A 16,824-nucleotide genomic window follows, 5' to 3' on the forward strand; every position below is an offset into this window, starting at 1 on the left:
GCAGGTATCACGCAATTTGCAATTTATAACGAAAACTCGTGCATAATCTTGCAGGCCTTTTAGTTAACATTTCAATAAACAGTTAGATTTCATATAGCATCAAAAATAAATGACGATTTAGTACTTATGAATAAAATTTAATTTTATGAGACGCAATATAAAATTAATTCTCGTCGTAAAAGTTTAAGTAAAAATTCAATTAAATAACTCAAGTTTGCATGAAATTTATGTTTGGTGGAATGTTAGCAAGATTATATTAGTATTTGGTTTTTAATGGTCTGCATTTTATTGCAAATATAAATTAAGAAAATCTTACAGCATTTTACTAAATACATTGCAACATTTAGTAATTTTTTAAAAAATACAAAATATTAAATATTTCGAGAATTCTAATGCGCATACTATATTGTTAGTAACAATGTAATTCAATTTTTACTTTTTCTATCACTCCAAAGTTTTAGCATTTTTATTCGTTTGGGTCAAAATACTTATTTTAATTAACATCAATTATAAATTTCATAGAAGATCAATAAATTTCAAATGTCAAAATAATAGACTAAATACAGAAATTTAATCCACATCATAACAATTTTTTATTCTAAAATGTCTTTTAATAGTTTTTAAGTGAATTTGATGCAATTCTTTAGGTTATATGTGTACTTATATTTACTTATTTACGCAATTATTTCTTCATCTCTGTTTCAGAATATTATTTATCAGAATAGTTTATTTAATGAATAAATTTAATGAGAAAGCAATTAAGTAACAATTATAAAAGTTAATATAATGTGCATAAGCAAAAGAATGAAATAAGTTTATTATAATAAATTAATTAATAGTATAACTTCAAAACTTAATAAAATTTATTTTTGCTATATTCGCTAATTAAACGATTTGCAAATGTAGTGTATGTAGATAGAGGACTGCTATTACTAATAATAATTGTTTGCATTTCTAAAGTTTGATTCATTAGTGCAAAAAGTTCTATATCTATTAATTTAATTATTTTAATTTAATACAATAAACAGCAAACAGCATAAGCAATGTACCAATTTTGAGTGATGTATTTTTAAACGCATTTTTGTGTAAAATAATATATAATATAGTATGTGGTTGAAATAAATAAATTAAACTAGCTGTAAGTGGAATTCTGTCTTAAGGCAATTAGGGCATCGTGCCTTAAGGCAAATTGCTGGAACTTCCCGTACCAAAAATTATTATTTTTTCAAAAACGAATAACATTTTGAAAAAAATTACTTCGAAAAAATAGATTTTTGAGAACTATAAATTTGACAAAAAATTACTTTTTTTAAAAAAAAAAATTTTATTTGAAAAAAAAAATTTTTTTTTGAGAAAAAAATTTTTTTTTTTAAAACATAAAATTTTTTTAAAAAAAATGTTTTCTTCATTTTGACATATTTTGGAAATTCTGAACTTTTTTCAAAGCAATCGTACTGCTTGAACTGCATAAAGACGACATGTTAAAGCGCGCTAGTGCCGCGCCGCCGTCTAACGCATAAGCATTGGTACGGAACCCATAGAAATGTAAAAAAAAATTATACTTATTGTTAAAATCTCTATAAAATATCTGATAATTTGATGTGTATATGTCTAATGATCATTTTTGACCGCCGAATGGCATTTTTTTTTTACTTTTTTCATTAGATCTCCGAAACCGCTAGACCTGCCTTCATGAAAATTTGATCAAATCTACATCTTGTCAATACAAGTAAAATATTTTTTGAATTTTTCAAATCGCACGCTCCGTTCTCTTAAAAACTGAGTTACCGTTTTCGGCACTTTTTGCCCCGTATCTTCGGAACGGCTAGACCTGCCTTCGCCAAAAACTAATCAGCACGTCTCCTTATCAATACGAATCGAATGTTTTTTGAATTATTCGATCGGTTGATCGGTGTTCCCGAAATCGTCGACGAAAATTTGTATCCGCACATACATACACACACGTACATACATACACACACATACACACACACATACACACACACACACACACACACACACATACATCCATTTTTTTCTAAGGTATGCCAAAATGTTCAGAAACCTCTGAAACGTAAAGATATATAAAAATTTTCATTTTCGATTTTTTTGCGATTACTATAACTTGCCCTACGGGAAGTTAAAAAAAATTTAACGTGTGTGATATGTCTTCTTGCTAGCAAGAGTGGCGAAACCGAATTCGTATATAGATTTTATTTAATTTAGATGTTGGTTTGAATGAAAAATGTATATGTCTCAATGATTTATTTTTATATTAGAGATTTACTAAGGAACAATAAGTAATATTTTGTTCAAATAATTGTGGGTATATGATTTTAAGAACAGGTAAACAAAGAAGCCTATGACATCAGCCTAAGCGTTACTAATATTTAAACAGCGAATGTAAATCATGAGATATCATATCAATGCTAACACAGATATTTGCAGTGCTCGCAAGGTGAATCAAATACGAAATCCAATTAAACCGTTACTGCTCTCGGCTCGGCAACCCTTTGTCAACATCCACGAACAATGAGGGCGTGCACGCAGCCTATTGTGCACACACCGCAACGCCCAATCAGCAGAGTTTTGACCCAAGGTGCCGGTCTATAAAACATGTCATTGCGGCAAAACAAATTTAGTTTTGTGCACTACTTCGACTAGTGCAAACAGTTTTATTGTTATTTTAATTTTACGTAGTTTTATTCAAAATGCTTCACCAAATGCCGTTGATCAAACGTTTTAAATGTGAATATGATGAAAATGATAGTTACAGTGATTTTAGTTTTAACGATAGTTTACCTGACGGCAGAAGGAAGTCTGGACGTATGATTAAACCGAATAGTAAATTACAGGATTATGAAGTTTTATTCGGCAAATCGTTTGATGACAGACAATCAAGCGACAGTGGATCGTACGGCCGTGAGCGGGCTTGGTCGAACAGTTCGGGTTACAGTGGTACGAGCAGTTCCTCGGATGACCCTGAAGTATTAGAAGCGGCTAAAATACTATTACAATTTCGTGAACAATGGCGGGAACACAAACATCAACATGGCAGTGATTTGCTGATGGATACAATAACGTCTTTGGGTTCACGATTGAATACGAAAAAGCGGCCTGTAATAGCGCCTATAATAAATCCAAACATGCGCAGATCCTTCGACAATACGAAATATCATGTGGCTGACCCAGAACAAGCGGCCAAGCGGCGAAAGAATACAGAAGCCGCGAGGTATAGTAGATACCAGTCAAGATTGCGAGAAGAAATGTTAGATAAACAACTGAAGCAAGCCGAACAATCGAATGGGGATGCCAAGTGGCGTGTGGCCGCTAAACGGGCTTATGTGCGAGGCTTATTTTCGCATTTGTGTATCGATGATGTCGATCTGGACAGTCTGAGCGACTTGGAAAACGCAAAAATGACATTGAAACAAACGTGTTTAATTCGAGGAGTTTCAATAGACTCCATCGATTAACAGATGATTCACATAGTTTTTAAAATGTATATAGTATTGTGATATTTTATATATATTTTATTAATAGGTAAATAAGTAAAGCATATTTATATTAAAACTGATTTTAAAACGATTTCAAACTTATGAAATGATTGTATTATAATTGTGCAATAATTATTTATGATACATGTACTACTCTTTTAGAATTAATTTTAGGGATGCCATTAATTAGCTACCATATATATTTTATATTTTTGTACAGAAAATGTAAACCAATTATTGTAATCTACAATACTTAAGGTTTAAAAAAATAAACTTAAGACGATGCCAAATTTAAAGTAAATTAGTGTTTATTATTTTATTTTTCAGATAACTATTATTTCTCATTTTTGCGTAAACATTTTATTTATCTTGGGTTTATTAGCCATATTTATTAATGATGTGTAAATTCATCATTGATTCAATAAAATCGATTAACGAAAATTAAACACACAAACGTGTGTGTATACGAATCGTATTTTTTACAAATCTCTCAATAAGTATTGTTTTTTCCGACGATTTTATAACTGATATTCATAATTATTCTTAAAAATGAATTAAAAATTTCATAAGTATATAATATAAATTAAGGAAAGGATTATTTTTTATTTTTAGCGTTAAAATCAGGGTCGCAATGCACTACAATATTTTGAAATAATCAAAATTGTTAGTTTTCAGAATACATTACGTGATTATGATATATATATATATATATATATATATATATAACATGTGAAAAAGTAAGAAAATCGTAAAAGATCTTGAATATTATTTGTGCGACCAAAATTATTTCAAATTACTTTCAAATGTAGATGCAAAATTTAATTCCATTGAAGATAGTATAAATACTATTAAATGTAATATTGACAATTTATTAATTTACCCTTCAAAAATCTATAAATATAAGTTTGAATATGTTTACATAAACATCAAACTATTATTTCATGGAATATTTTTTCTTCAATTGAATTATGCAATTAAAGTGAATATTATTTGCTTAGTACTCTGAGAGGGTGTTAATAATAATGTGATATTTTTTATTGAAGGTGGTAGATTTAGACAATGATGCGCCGCAGGCTTTGGACATGAGCTGGCCTAGCACTACCAGGAAACGAATAACCTATCTCCTGGTCGCACCCATTGTGTTTCCGCTGTGGCTTACTTTGCCTGATACGCGAACACCGCGAGGTAATATGAATTTTGATAGAATTATATATATATATATATATATATATATATATATATATATATTAAACATTCTAGAAATAAAAATAATAGATGATCAATAAAAATGGATCAATGATTAATAACATTTATTCAAAGTTATTTTTCAAATTAAATAAACCTACCATAATGCCATGCACCACTGCTGATTTATTAAATGTGCAAAAAACTGAAATAAATAGCAATTAATATAAAAATGACAAAAACCTACAACATAAACCTTTTCAAAAATTCCATGCGAACGAAGTCACACATTCAGCTAGTTACTAACAATCTTATGATATTTACATAATATTCATTTAAGAAAACATTGACAGATCATTTGCGTGCCCTTGTTATTGCCGTGTCACAAAGATATTACAGATGAGAACTAAAATCAAATTCAACAATAGAGGGCATTTGTATCTACTATATCGATACAACTTCAAATAGTTTCGTTGCCAACCGAAGTTCCTATCTATACAGTGAAGCATTGTTGATCTATGCTTGTTGATATTATGGCAATTGTCGATGAATTACGTTCATTTTGTTTCTGCGTTTCGCAGGAACAAGTACAGGGCGTGTAGACTCGGGCGCCAAATGCGCCCGGTCTTGGTCGTCGCATGTTCGATGTCTCCAAGAAACCAGGAACATTTTGTTAGTTTTCTTTTTTCTTTTTATAACTGTGTGTGATAAGTGGGTATTGCATTTTCGATGAGTTTAATCAATACAGTCAATTTTCCTGGTACTCGGATTCCATACTTCTGTACTCCGGCTTTCGTTTAACATGGCATAGGTTCTTTTCGTGCGACTCTTTAGTAAGTAAATATTGGCGTAAAATGTTTAAATGTAAGTTTTATTATTAATTATTTTTTATCTTTCACAATATATTTGTATAAACATGTGAGATTACATCATAACTGTCTACTGGAATTAGTAGTTCCAGAGTTTTCATAGAACGAACTACGAACGATCGTGGATTGCTACTGTTATGCATAATTTCCCCGATGCAGCTTCGACTTAAATATATAAGATGCACAGGTCCCATCTATGCCTATGCACTATGGACCGAATCTTTACGAGCATCCCCGAAGACAGACAGACCGAGGTTTCCTTATCGCAAAAACAGATCTTTAGTTCTCTCTTACACTGCAGATTTCAAGAAGCGAACAACAAACATACAAAAATCATTTAATCATTCTTTCTAAATAAACTTTCTAAATCAAACCAGTGTTTCATATAATTTCTTCTGTATTACAAATTAAGTTCTTTATTTCTTATTCACGCTTATGGCACAACAAATCTGGTGGCAGTAACGGTGGTATATAACCTAAAACTAATTAATAAAAAAAGGCCAGTGAAAAGAAAAATCAGAAGAACAGATAAATTTGGAAGAAGAACCACTTCGTGAGCAGAAATCCATTATTTCAAGATTGGCATTGTCGATGGTGATGGCTGCCATATTGTCTTCTTGTTAGCAGATACTAAGTAGAAAGCACGGAACCAAGCCAAGCGCTATACCTACAGCACGACGGCCATTTTGGTTTGAAAGAATTTATAGAGTCGATTGATTCATGGTTTTTGTTTTTTTTTACCAAATTCTAGACATCATATTTTTTTTGCTTCTTGATAATATTCATTTACAAATTTTTAGAACTTTTTAGAATTTTTTACATATATTTTAGAATTTTTTTTGTATCACGTGTTTTTTTTTTCTTTTCTTGTGAAAGCATAAGGTTTTTAATTTTCTCAATTCAAACTTTTATATTTTCAAACTTTTAGATTTTCGAACTTTTAGATTTCCAACTTTTAGATTTCCAACTTTTAGACCAACTTTTAGACTAACTTTTAGATTTTAGATTTTTTAGAACTTTGAGAATTGAATATTATGATTGAGAATTATAAACCTTATGATTAAAAGATTAATTATTGTCTAATTTATAGAATTTTTATCAATTTTTTTTTTTAAATCATTATATATGTATTTTCAAACTTCATTTTTACCAAATTTAGTATATATATTTATATCAATGCTAAATAGAAATTAACTCTAATATCAAATTCTAACTTTATTACCATTTTACTAATCCTATTGTTCAAAATCTAGTGTTGATGTCGGGAGAACGCGAAATTGCTGACCTTCTACAGCAGAGAATACTTTGTCAGCAGAATCCAATTTTGAGAGTCGAGTAACATTTAGTTTGGGTGAGAGTAACTTTGTTTTTTTTATTGCATAGTCATTACATCTAGATCTATTTTAATTCCCAAATCCTCCTTATTTCCTTTAATCCTCATATTAAAATAAAACCAAATTGCTAACATGGCCCCAGTTTTATCTTTCGAAAAGGCCATGGATATGGTACCTAGATTTGATGGCTGTGACCATACTAAATTAAGCGAATTTTTATACACATGTTCATATATTTTTGATAATATTGATCCCAGTGATCATTTACCCCTATTAAATTTTATTTTACATGTAAAGTTAGGTGGTCGTGCAATGGAGGCTACACGATACAAAACTTTAACAAAATTTTCAGATTTAAAATCATGTTTAGAAAAAAATTATTTTAGTGTCAGATCAGTAGCTTCGTTACAAATTGAATTTAGTCAATGTAGGCAGGGCTTTAAAGAAAATGTTACAGATTATGCTTTTCGTTTTAGAAATACTTTAAGAGAATTAACAGATGCAACAATTAGAGAAAATAACAACCCTGCTACTGATGCTTTTTGTTCACAAATTTTAAATAAACAAGCTTATCATGTTTTTAAAGAGGGTTTACACCCTGAACTTAAGACTATTGTTAAATGTAAGTCCATTGATCTAGATTCAGCTATATCGATAGCAACAGAAGAAGAAGTTTCCTTAAATTCATCCTTAGTTTCAAATAGATATAATTTTCCAAGAACTCATTTTAATTCAAATCCCAACTTTAATTCTAATTCTAATTTTTATTCACATCCTAATTTTAATCCAAATTCCAATTTCAATTCTGATTCAAATTTGTATCCAAATTCTAAATTTAAACCAAATCCAAATTTTAGTACAAAAATTGATTTTAATCCTAATTCTAATTACAATCCTGATTCTTATTTTAATTCTAGTTATAATCACAATCCTAATCCTAGTTTCCATTCTGATATTAAACCCGAAGTACTTAAATGTAATTATTGCAAGCTTTCGGGTCATATAATTAAAGATTGTAGGAAAAGAATTTTCAATGAGCAACAACGCTCTAAAGTTAATTTTATTGAAAAGGTAGATAAGCCGAACACCAGCAATGAAGAGATTTGCAAAGCAGGTGAACTAAGAACAGTTCAACTTTCTTGTATTTCAAATAAAAATGATTTAGTTTATGCTAATTTAAATTTCCTAGATACCGAGAAGGACCAGGTTAACATGTTGGTTGACACTGGTGCCGAAATTAGTATTATTAAAATTTCCAAATTAAAAGATAGCATAGACATTAAAACTAGTACAGAAAATAAATTTAGCATCACTGGTGTGTCGGGTAAGGCTGTAGATAGTTTAGGAAAAGCAAATTTAAGAATTTTATTAGGTGATAAGATAGTTCGACACGATTTTAGTATAGTTAGGGATGACCTCCCTATTAATAGTGATGGCATTTTAGGTTTAGATTTTTTAAAAACATTTAATGGTAAGATCAATTTTCCAGAGTCCAAGTTAATTTTTGATACTGTATATTTTAAATTAAATTTCAATTCAGAAACAAAATTAAATTCAAATTCTAAATTCATAGCTAGGATAGTAAGTAATATTAATTCTTTAGAAACATTAGAAAAGTCGAATATTAGTAAAGATGTATATGTTCCAAATTTTCAAATTTCCAGAAACTCTGAATCTTCTAATTTTGTTCCAAATTCCTACAAAAATATAATTTTAGGTAATTTTAATTTAGATAGCATAGGCAAAATTTTAGATAGTGTAAGAAAAAATAAGATATTTTTAAAACAAAATTTTAAATTTAAAGACAAGTTTAAGTCAATAAACATTGACACGCTTAGTGGTATTTTAACAAATATTTGTCCACGTTCCTTTCATACTTTCAAACAAATTTTAGAACCTAATTTTATTCCTTCGAAACTTAATCCTCAGTTGTTTTGTTCACTTCCAACCAAATTTAATAAGTTTCATGCTAATCAAAATTTATATTTAGTTAATCACAATTTTATATTTTACAATTTCAATTTGAAAACCTTCATTTTAGAAGATAATTTTAATAAATTCCTATCACCAATTTTAATGAATGAACTCCATAATAAACCTCCTGCAAACCTTTATCCCCACTATGGCTATGCAAAGGATTTTAGATTTTGTTTTCAACCCTATAGTCGAGCAGCTAGTCCAATTTTATTTCAAAAGAGTCTTTTGTTAAAATGTCAGAAAATTATAGATATCAAACTCTCAAAGGATTCAGCTGTCAACTACACTTTGCTCTGTGGGAAGAGGTCAGTAAAAGTTTATGTCAACAGATTAAAATCTTTTCGTTTAATAATTTTATTTCTTTTATTATACTCCAGTTTTTTGAAAATTGTTCATAATTTTAATTTTAATGTTGCTAATTTCCATTCCGTTTCAGTAAAGAATTCAGATAACAAAGTTAATTTCTATAAATTTATTCAAAAATTTAAGATAAAATATTTAATTAAGCCACAGTTTCGTTATTTTTATTATATCAAAATTACTAGATTTAAGTTTTACGTGTTCTAGACTTGACATTGTTTTTAGTTTCATCCATTTATATTTTATTTTACTAAATTGTTAAAATTGTGTTATATTATATTGTCACGAAACTGTCTTTTTCTCATTGTTATATTTACTATATTTAAGAATAATTGTTATTGTTTTAGATACTTGTTCCATTTATATTCTTAGTTTTTCTTTTTGCTGAAATTATGTAATTTTTTATTAGATTATAGTTTTAATTAATGATGTCTAGATGAGGTAAAATAAAACTATAATCTCATTAAGGGGGAAGGTGTTATGCATAATTTCCCCGATGCAGCTTCGACTTAAATATATAAGATGCACAGGTCCCATCTATGCCTATGCACTATGGACCGAATCTTTACGAGCATCCCCGAAGACAGACAGACCGAGGTTTCCTTATCGCAAAAACAGATCTTTAGTTCTCTCTTACACTGCAGATTTCAAGAAGCGAACAACAAACATACAAAAATCATTTAATCATTCTTTCTAAATAAACTTTCTAAATCAAACCAGTGTTTCATATAATTTCTTCTGTATTACAAATTAAGTTCTTTATTTCTTATTCACGCTTATGGCACAACACTACGAATTATCGTGGACTATACAGTACAACCCTCATTGCGTTATCGAAGGGTCGACTGTAGTTGTGATTATATAATATTCAGATAATATATATTTAATTTTATTATAATTATTTTTTCTACTATCAACATAGAATACAGTAAAACGTGTTCATATGCGGTCTTAGATTTAGTTACCTAAACAGGTGAATTGTGGTATTGCTTGAGTTTTATTACACAATTCATGCTATTAAATTTAAATACATTCACATGTTTAAGTCTAATTTAATTATCTTATTTTGTTGAATGCTATTTCATAAATCATTGATTAATTTAATGTGGTCCCTATCTTTAAAACAATTTGATTTTTTTTATTTCTCGAATATTTAATTACGGTACAGAAAGTTTCAGAAATTTACTTTAAGACATCATGCCTGCCACTAGTATAATTTTTTTCCGGCCCTACGCTTCTTTAAATACGTGTTATATTATTTGTAACGGATCAAAGAATATGCAATATTTTACAGAATCTAGAATCGTCGAGTTATAAAACTCCATAATCTCTGATTTTATTGTCTATATCGCATATTGCTGCTAGCGAGATAAGAGATGTAGAATAGCATATGTAGCCACAATATGCATTTTTTATTGCGATCACTAAAGTAATATCGGCATCATATACAATGTGATGGTCAAGCAATAAAATCTTACAATGTCTACATATGAGATGTCTCTGATGGAAATGCTTACACATACACACAAAAAATATATATTTATATTTACATATATATATATATATATATATATATATATATAGATGTGTATGTGTATGTATATGGCAAATGCTTGAGAACAAAAATCACTTCATAACTAATTATAATTGAGTATTTGACTAACTTTTTTGGTATTCATTCGTTTATTTCTGAACATATCAATATTTTGTAATATATGAACAATTATATTCGTATGTAAACGGATTATACTGCCTGATATCTTATAATATTCTATTACTAATTTTTACCCTATTATGGCACGGAGTTCTGATATTTAACACAACAAGCAGAATCCCAATTTTTATACATCGGCGTTGATATATAAGACAGAAGAAGCGATTCGAAAATAAACGCTGATAGAGTCTGATTTCCCGAAAGATTTGATACCGCCCCGAAAAATAAAAAACGTTCATCGGTGTTAGATCTGCTCACCATTCCCACGGGTACGCACAGAAAATGTGGATTCAGAGTCTTTTGTGCAATTTGAAGAATGAAAGTTTCGTTTTCTTGCCCGAAACGCAAAACTTACTCGATTGGATGCATAGATAAAGTAGATTTGAGCATATTTACATGTACATTATATGTAATGTTAAATATACATACATTACAATGTATATAATGTTAAGCGAAGATTTTGGTAATATCCATGTATATGGAGCTAAGCAATCGAAATTTTACGATGCTATTGATTTTAAATCATTATGCAAAATTTGATGTTATTTCTATATGATCTTCTAATAAGAATCGTTAGAAGCTAGTAAGATACAATAATAATTAAAATTTTCATGACATTAATAAATATTCTATCAATTTATTATAATCGTTGAGATATAGTAGTGATTGCATGATTTGGTATTTCTCATAATATCTAACATATTAACAAACAAGTTTTATGATAAAAAGTGTGTCATTTTTGTTTTTTATTATAATCATATTCAGAAACAAGTTTAAATTAATTATATTTAATATATAATTCATTAATATTTTTAAAAATATAAGTACATGATTTAATTTAAATAAATTTAATAAATAGGCCAAAAATAATAGGCATCCGCATAAATAAAATAGTCCCTAAAAACCTGGATGATACTTGATTCATCAACTTTGATTACTGTTTGTTTAAAAATTTATTTATTTATTAATAATCAATTAAAAAAATCTATACATAATTACTATAAGAATTATAAAATATCTTGATATGTAATTAAGGCGTGATTTAACTTACAACGTTAAAAAATTCATTTTGTTTTCCTCATTTTCATCATTTTATATATCGTGAGATTTACAATAAAACGTGAAAAATTTAATTAATTAGTTTGAATTTAATTTTATGGTTTTAGAAGTCGATATAGTTGATTTTAAATTACTTACAGCATTATTATTATTTAAAATAAAAATGACGATAAAATCGGTATTAAAGCAATAGAAATGATATGAATTCCTATTATACGTAGTTCATTATAGAGTTATTTTGTAACAGAGTCGTGACATGCAAATAAAAGATTATTCTAATTCTTAGAAGTATTTTATGTACAATTTATGCGTTGATTTTTTTCTTGTGTTGCAATACGGATAAAACTTAATCTTAATCATATAATCAAAAGATTGGGCTTGATTTTTTAAATCGCTTATATTCTAGATTTTGGTAGTAAAAAAGACGTTAAAAAAATTACATTTTTATTAGGAAGAAAATGACTTAGGTAATACGAATACATATTTGTGGGATAAAAGTATGCACTCGATACAGCTATTATGTTATTATAATTGCTTTCAAATTTCAAATAAATATTTGCATATTTGTACATATATATATTAGGGCGGTCCTTAATATGGACATTTTCGAATTTCCTTGCTCCCAAGGTCTCAAATGGTTCCAAATTTATAAAAAACAATTCTGAAATATTAATTTATATATATATATATATATTTATATATATATATAAATATAGATAATTATATATTTAATTATAGATAATTGCGCACTATCTAAAAGTTAATATTTATTTTAATATTAACTTTTAGATAGTGCGCAATTCAATGAAACTTCGTATTGAAATAGCATGGAAAAAATTTTGAAAATTAAAAAAAAAAATTTTTCAGGTATTTTGAATAAAACTCATTCATTTGTTCGCAAAATAAATTATATCTAGAAAACATTTTTAAAATTTTTGAAAAAATTTGCATGCTATTTCCATACAAAACTTTGATTGAATTGCGCACTATTTAAAAGACAATATTAAGAGCTAAAACTTCAGCGAATTGTTTTTTATCAATTTGGAACCATTTGAGCTCTTGGGAGCAAGGAAATTCTAAAATGTCCATAACAAGGACCACCATAATATATATATATATATATATATATATATAAACAAAGTCTAATAATCGGGCATACCATCAATAAAAAACATGAATTTCTTTCAAAAATTTATTTTAAATCCATACGTTTCGGCTATAATCCTAGCCTTCATTCAGTGGAAAAATTAGTAGATCTTAGTGTTAAATTGGAAAATTTTAATAATCCATGGTATTAGGATATGGTAATGCACTACACTATGTATTATAAACATTAACTTGAAATTACACAATATTTTCACAAAATACTGATTTGAAAAAATCACAAATGGATAGTGTGTTATTCGTAGACTGGTTGAAGATGTAAAAATCTTCAAAATTTTTTTACATCTTCAACCAGTCTAAAAATCTTCAAAATTTTTTTACATCTTCAACCAGTCTACGAATAACACACTATCCATTTGTTATTTTTTCAAATCAGTATTTTGTGAAAATATTGTGTAATTTCAAGTTAATGTTTATAATACATAGTGTAGTGCATTACCATATCCTAATACCATGGATTATTAAAATTTTCCAATTTAACACTAAGATCTACTAATTTTTCCACTGAATGAAGGCTAGGATTATAGCCGAAACGTATGGATTTAAAATAAAATTTTGAAAGAAATTCATGTTTTTTATTGATGTTATGCCCGATTATTAGACTTTGTTAATACATATGTCAACATCAAATTCAGAATCATACAATATATATATATATATATATATATATATATATATATATTTATATATATAATTCATGTACCATAGAAATGATCACTCGTACAAAATCTATATATCATATGGAGCTATTGAAATGAAATAATTTATTAAATCACATCGGGCTCATTATCCAGTTCGTTCCAAATGGCTTAATAATTTTGCAGTTAATTTTGAATTCCGTATTCAAAAGCTTTTAATGACATGAGATATATCACCGGATTGCGCTCATCTCTCACTCCATCACAAAACAAGCAAAACTCTAGGTTGCGGCTCCGGCGCAGCGTGTTACGGCCAGATGGCTTTTTACATTTGATTTAATGCACGAGCCTCGGCAATCCATATCGTGTTTCCGACACACTATCGCAGACATAGACAAGTTCTTATGTTCGTGGAAACTGAAGGAAATTTAACGAGAGCTTTTTAAATCGCCTGTTTTGATCTGGAGTCTGCATGAAAACGTTTTCGCCGAGCCGAACACGGAAAATCGTATGTCAACAACGCGAACCCAATGCGACGATTCGATTGTTTGAGTTCTTAACAAAAGCTTTTGTAGCCGAAGGGGAGGTTTTATAAAAGAGTTACTTAAGAAATGTGTTAAACACTTGAACTTCAATTTTATACATTAATGTTTTTTTTAGGCGTTAAACTTTAAAAATAAAAATAATTAACAGTGATTGTTTTTTGTTGATTGTAAGCTGAAGGACCAGATAGAATTAGTGGCTCTATCGACCGTTTAAAATGTAAATATTGATTAATAACAAATAGATTTACACTTATTTATTTATATAATATAATTTACACTGTTTGTGATAAAGTTTTAGTATTGATATAATATTGGAATATTTGAATGTGTGGATAGCTTGGCGACCGGGTTAAGACTATATTGTTAGTGCCGCCTTCAGGTATCTCGCAGGACCCCTTTTAGGTAAATCTTGAGATGCGAATTGCCTATGCGTCGTTGCAAATGTAATATTTTCTTAGAAAATATGAGTGCAGCGTTGTCACGTCTAATTTGGCGTGAACATTCTCCCCCCCTTGAAATAATATAGGGTATATGATTTCAAAATTAAAATTATAGTTCAACACTTTGAGTTAATAACAGTCTATTGGTTTGATTTATATTGTCTATGATTTTGGTAATACACAAATTCGATTAATTGCACGTTTGAGTACACCATTTTGTGTCTTGATTGTCACAACACGCACAAGTCCATCATCTCCTGGATGTGTGTCAAGAATACGCCCCAATCGCCAGTGTAGTGGAGGTAAATTGTCTTCTTTGACCACTACCATATCGCCTACCTCAGCTGGTTGCGATGGTTGAACTTGCCATTTTGTTCTTGTCTGCAGCTCCGATACGTATTCTTTGTGCCAACGCTTCCAAAAATGTTGCACAAGTTTCTGTAGTCGTTGATACCGAGAAAGCCTGTTATCAAGGGTTTCAAGCACTGATGGATCGGGAGTAGATGTTAAGGATTTTCCAATAAGAAAGTGACCAGGAGTTAAGGGATCATAGTCATTGGGGTCGGAGCTTAAGGGAGAGATTGGTCTCGAGTTTAATATTGCTTCGATCTGTGTCAAAACCGTATAAAAATCTTCAAAAGTTAAAATGGCATTACCCAATACTCGCTTTAAATGAGCCTTGCACGACTTTATGCCCGCCTCCCAAATTCCTCCAAAATGAGGAGAGTTTGGTGGAATGTGCTTCCATGACACGCCTTCGTTGGTCATATCATTAACAATCTTATTTTGATTTGATTTTGTTTGCAAAAATTTATAAAGCTCCTTTAATCCTGATGCTGCGCCTATAAAATTCGTTCCATTATCGGAATAGATTTCGCGAGGTTTTCCGCGTCGCGCCATAAATCGTTTAAAAGTGGCTAAAAAACTATTCGTAGTTAAATCAGATACTAATTCGATATGTATTGCTTTTGTAACAAGGCACACGAACAAACATATGTAAGCCTTAAATTTTTTGTATCCTCTTGTTTGACGATCTCTTAATAAGATAGGACCTCCGTAATCTACTCCGCATATAAAGAAAGGTGACTGCGGTGTAACGCGATATTTAGGCAAATTGCCCATTACTGGATTAATAAATGTGGGTTTTACCTTAAAACATGTTACGCATTTTTTCACGATCGATCTTGTCAGGTTTCTGCCTCCGATAGGCCAATAAGTATTACGCAACGCATTTAATAACATCTGTGCTCCGCAATGATACAGTTTTAAATGCTCATGCCTAGTTATTAGAATAGTCAATTGATGATTTTTTGGTAGTATTATCGGATGGCATTTATCATACGGTAAATTTGAATTCTTTATCCTACCGCCGACGCGCAATATTCCATTTTTGTCTAAAAACGGTGTTAATGATTTTAATTTCGACGATTTGTGTAATGCTTCCCCACGCGCGATTATATCTATGTCTTGTTTGAATATTTCATATTGTGATATTTTTATTAACTTGTTTAGTGAATTATTGAATTCATCGACCGTGAGTGGGCCATACAGTAGTTCTTTTTCTTTCTTCTTTAGTTTTAAATTTTGTAAAAATCGATAACAAAAAGCAGTTACGCGCACGAGTTTAATAAGAGAAGAGTATAAGAAAAAATGTTCGTTATTGTTAATTTTTGTACAAGTCAAACTTGTGATTCGACTTTCGACATCAGTTTCAGGAATTGAAATATTGTCAGTTGCACGTCGCTGTGTTTCAGTTAGATTTTGTAGCCAAGATGGGCCTGCCCACCACAAGGATGAATTCAATAAATCATGTGTATAGCACCCGCGTGATATGAGGTCCGCTGGATTGTCTTCCGATCGGACATGTAGCCAGTTATTTGCGTCGGTTTTTGTTTGAATATCAGAAACTCTATTGGCAACGAAGGTTTTCCATTTATAAGATGGAGATCTTATCCACGAAAGAGTGATAGTGGAATCGCTCCAATAGAATTCTTTGTCAAACGCGATATTTAATGCACGTTTAGTTATTTGCGCAAGATTTG

The 16,824-nt window shown here is 29.5% G+C and overlaps 1 protein-coding gene across 1 annotated transcript in view; it reads left to right on the plus strand.

Moving 5' to 3' along the window:
• LOC113382517 (sodium/potassium/calcium exchanger Nckx30C) overlaps positions 1-16,824 on the plus strand; it is a 155,408-nt gene that overhangs the window by 113,544 nt on the left and 25,040 nt on the right. Inside the window, exons 6-7 of the mRNA XM_026620858.1 lie at positions 2,701-3,413; positions 4,541-4,682. Coding sequence (XP_026476643.1) covers positions 2,701-3,413; positions 4,541-4,682 — 855 coding nt within the window. The remainder of the gene's footprint in view (positions 1-2,700; positions 3,414-4,540; positions 4,683-16,824) is intronic.

This window comes from Ctenocephalides felis, unplaced genomic scaffold (genome assembly GCF_003426905.1).
Source record: "Ctenocephalides felis isolate EL2017-DRISC unplaced genomic scaffold, ASM342690v1 CF-g0.4_SCAFFOLD_00845, whole genome shotgun sequence".
Classification (NCBI taxonomy): Eukaryota; Metazoa; Arthropoda; class Insecta; order Siphonaptera; family Pulicidae; genus Ctenocephalides; species Ctenocephalides felis.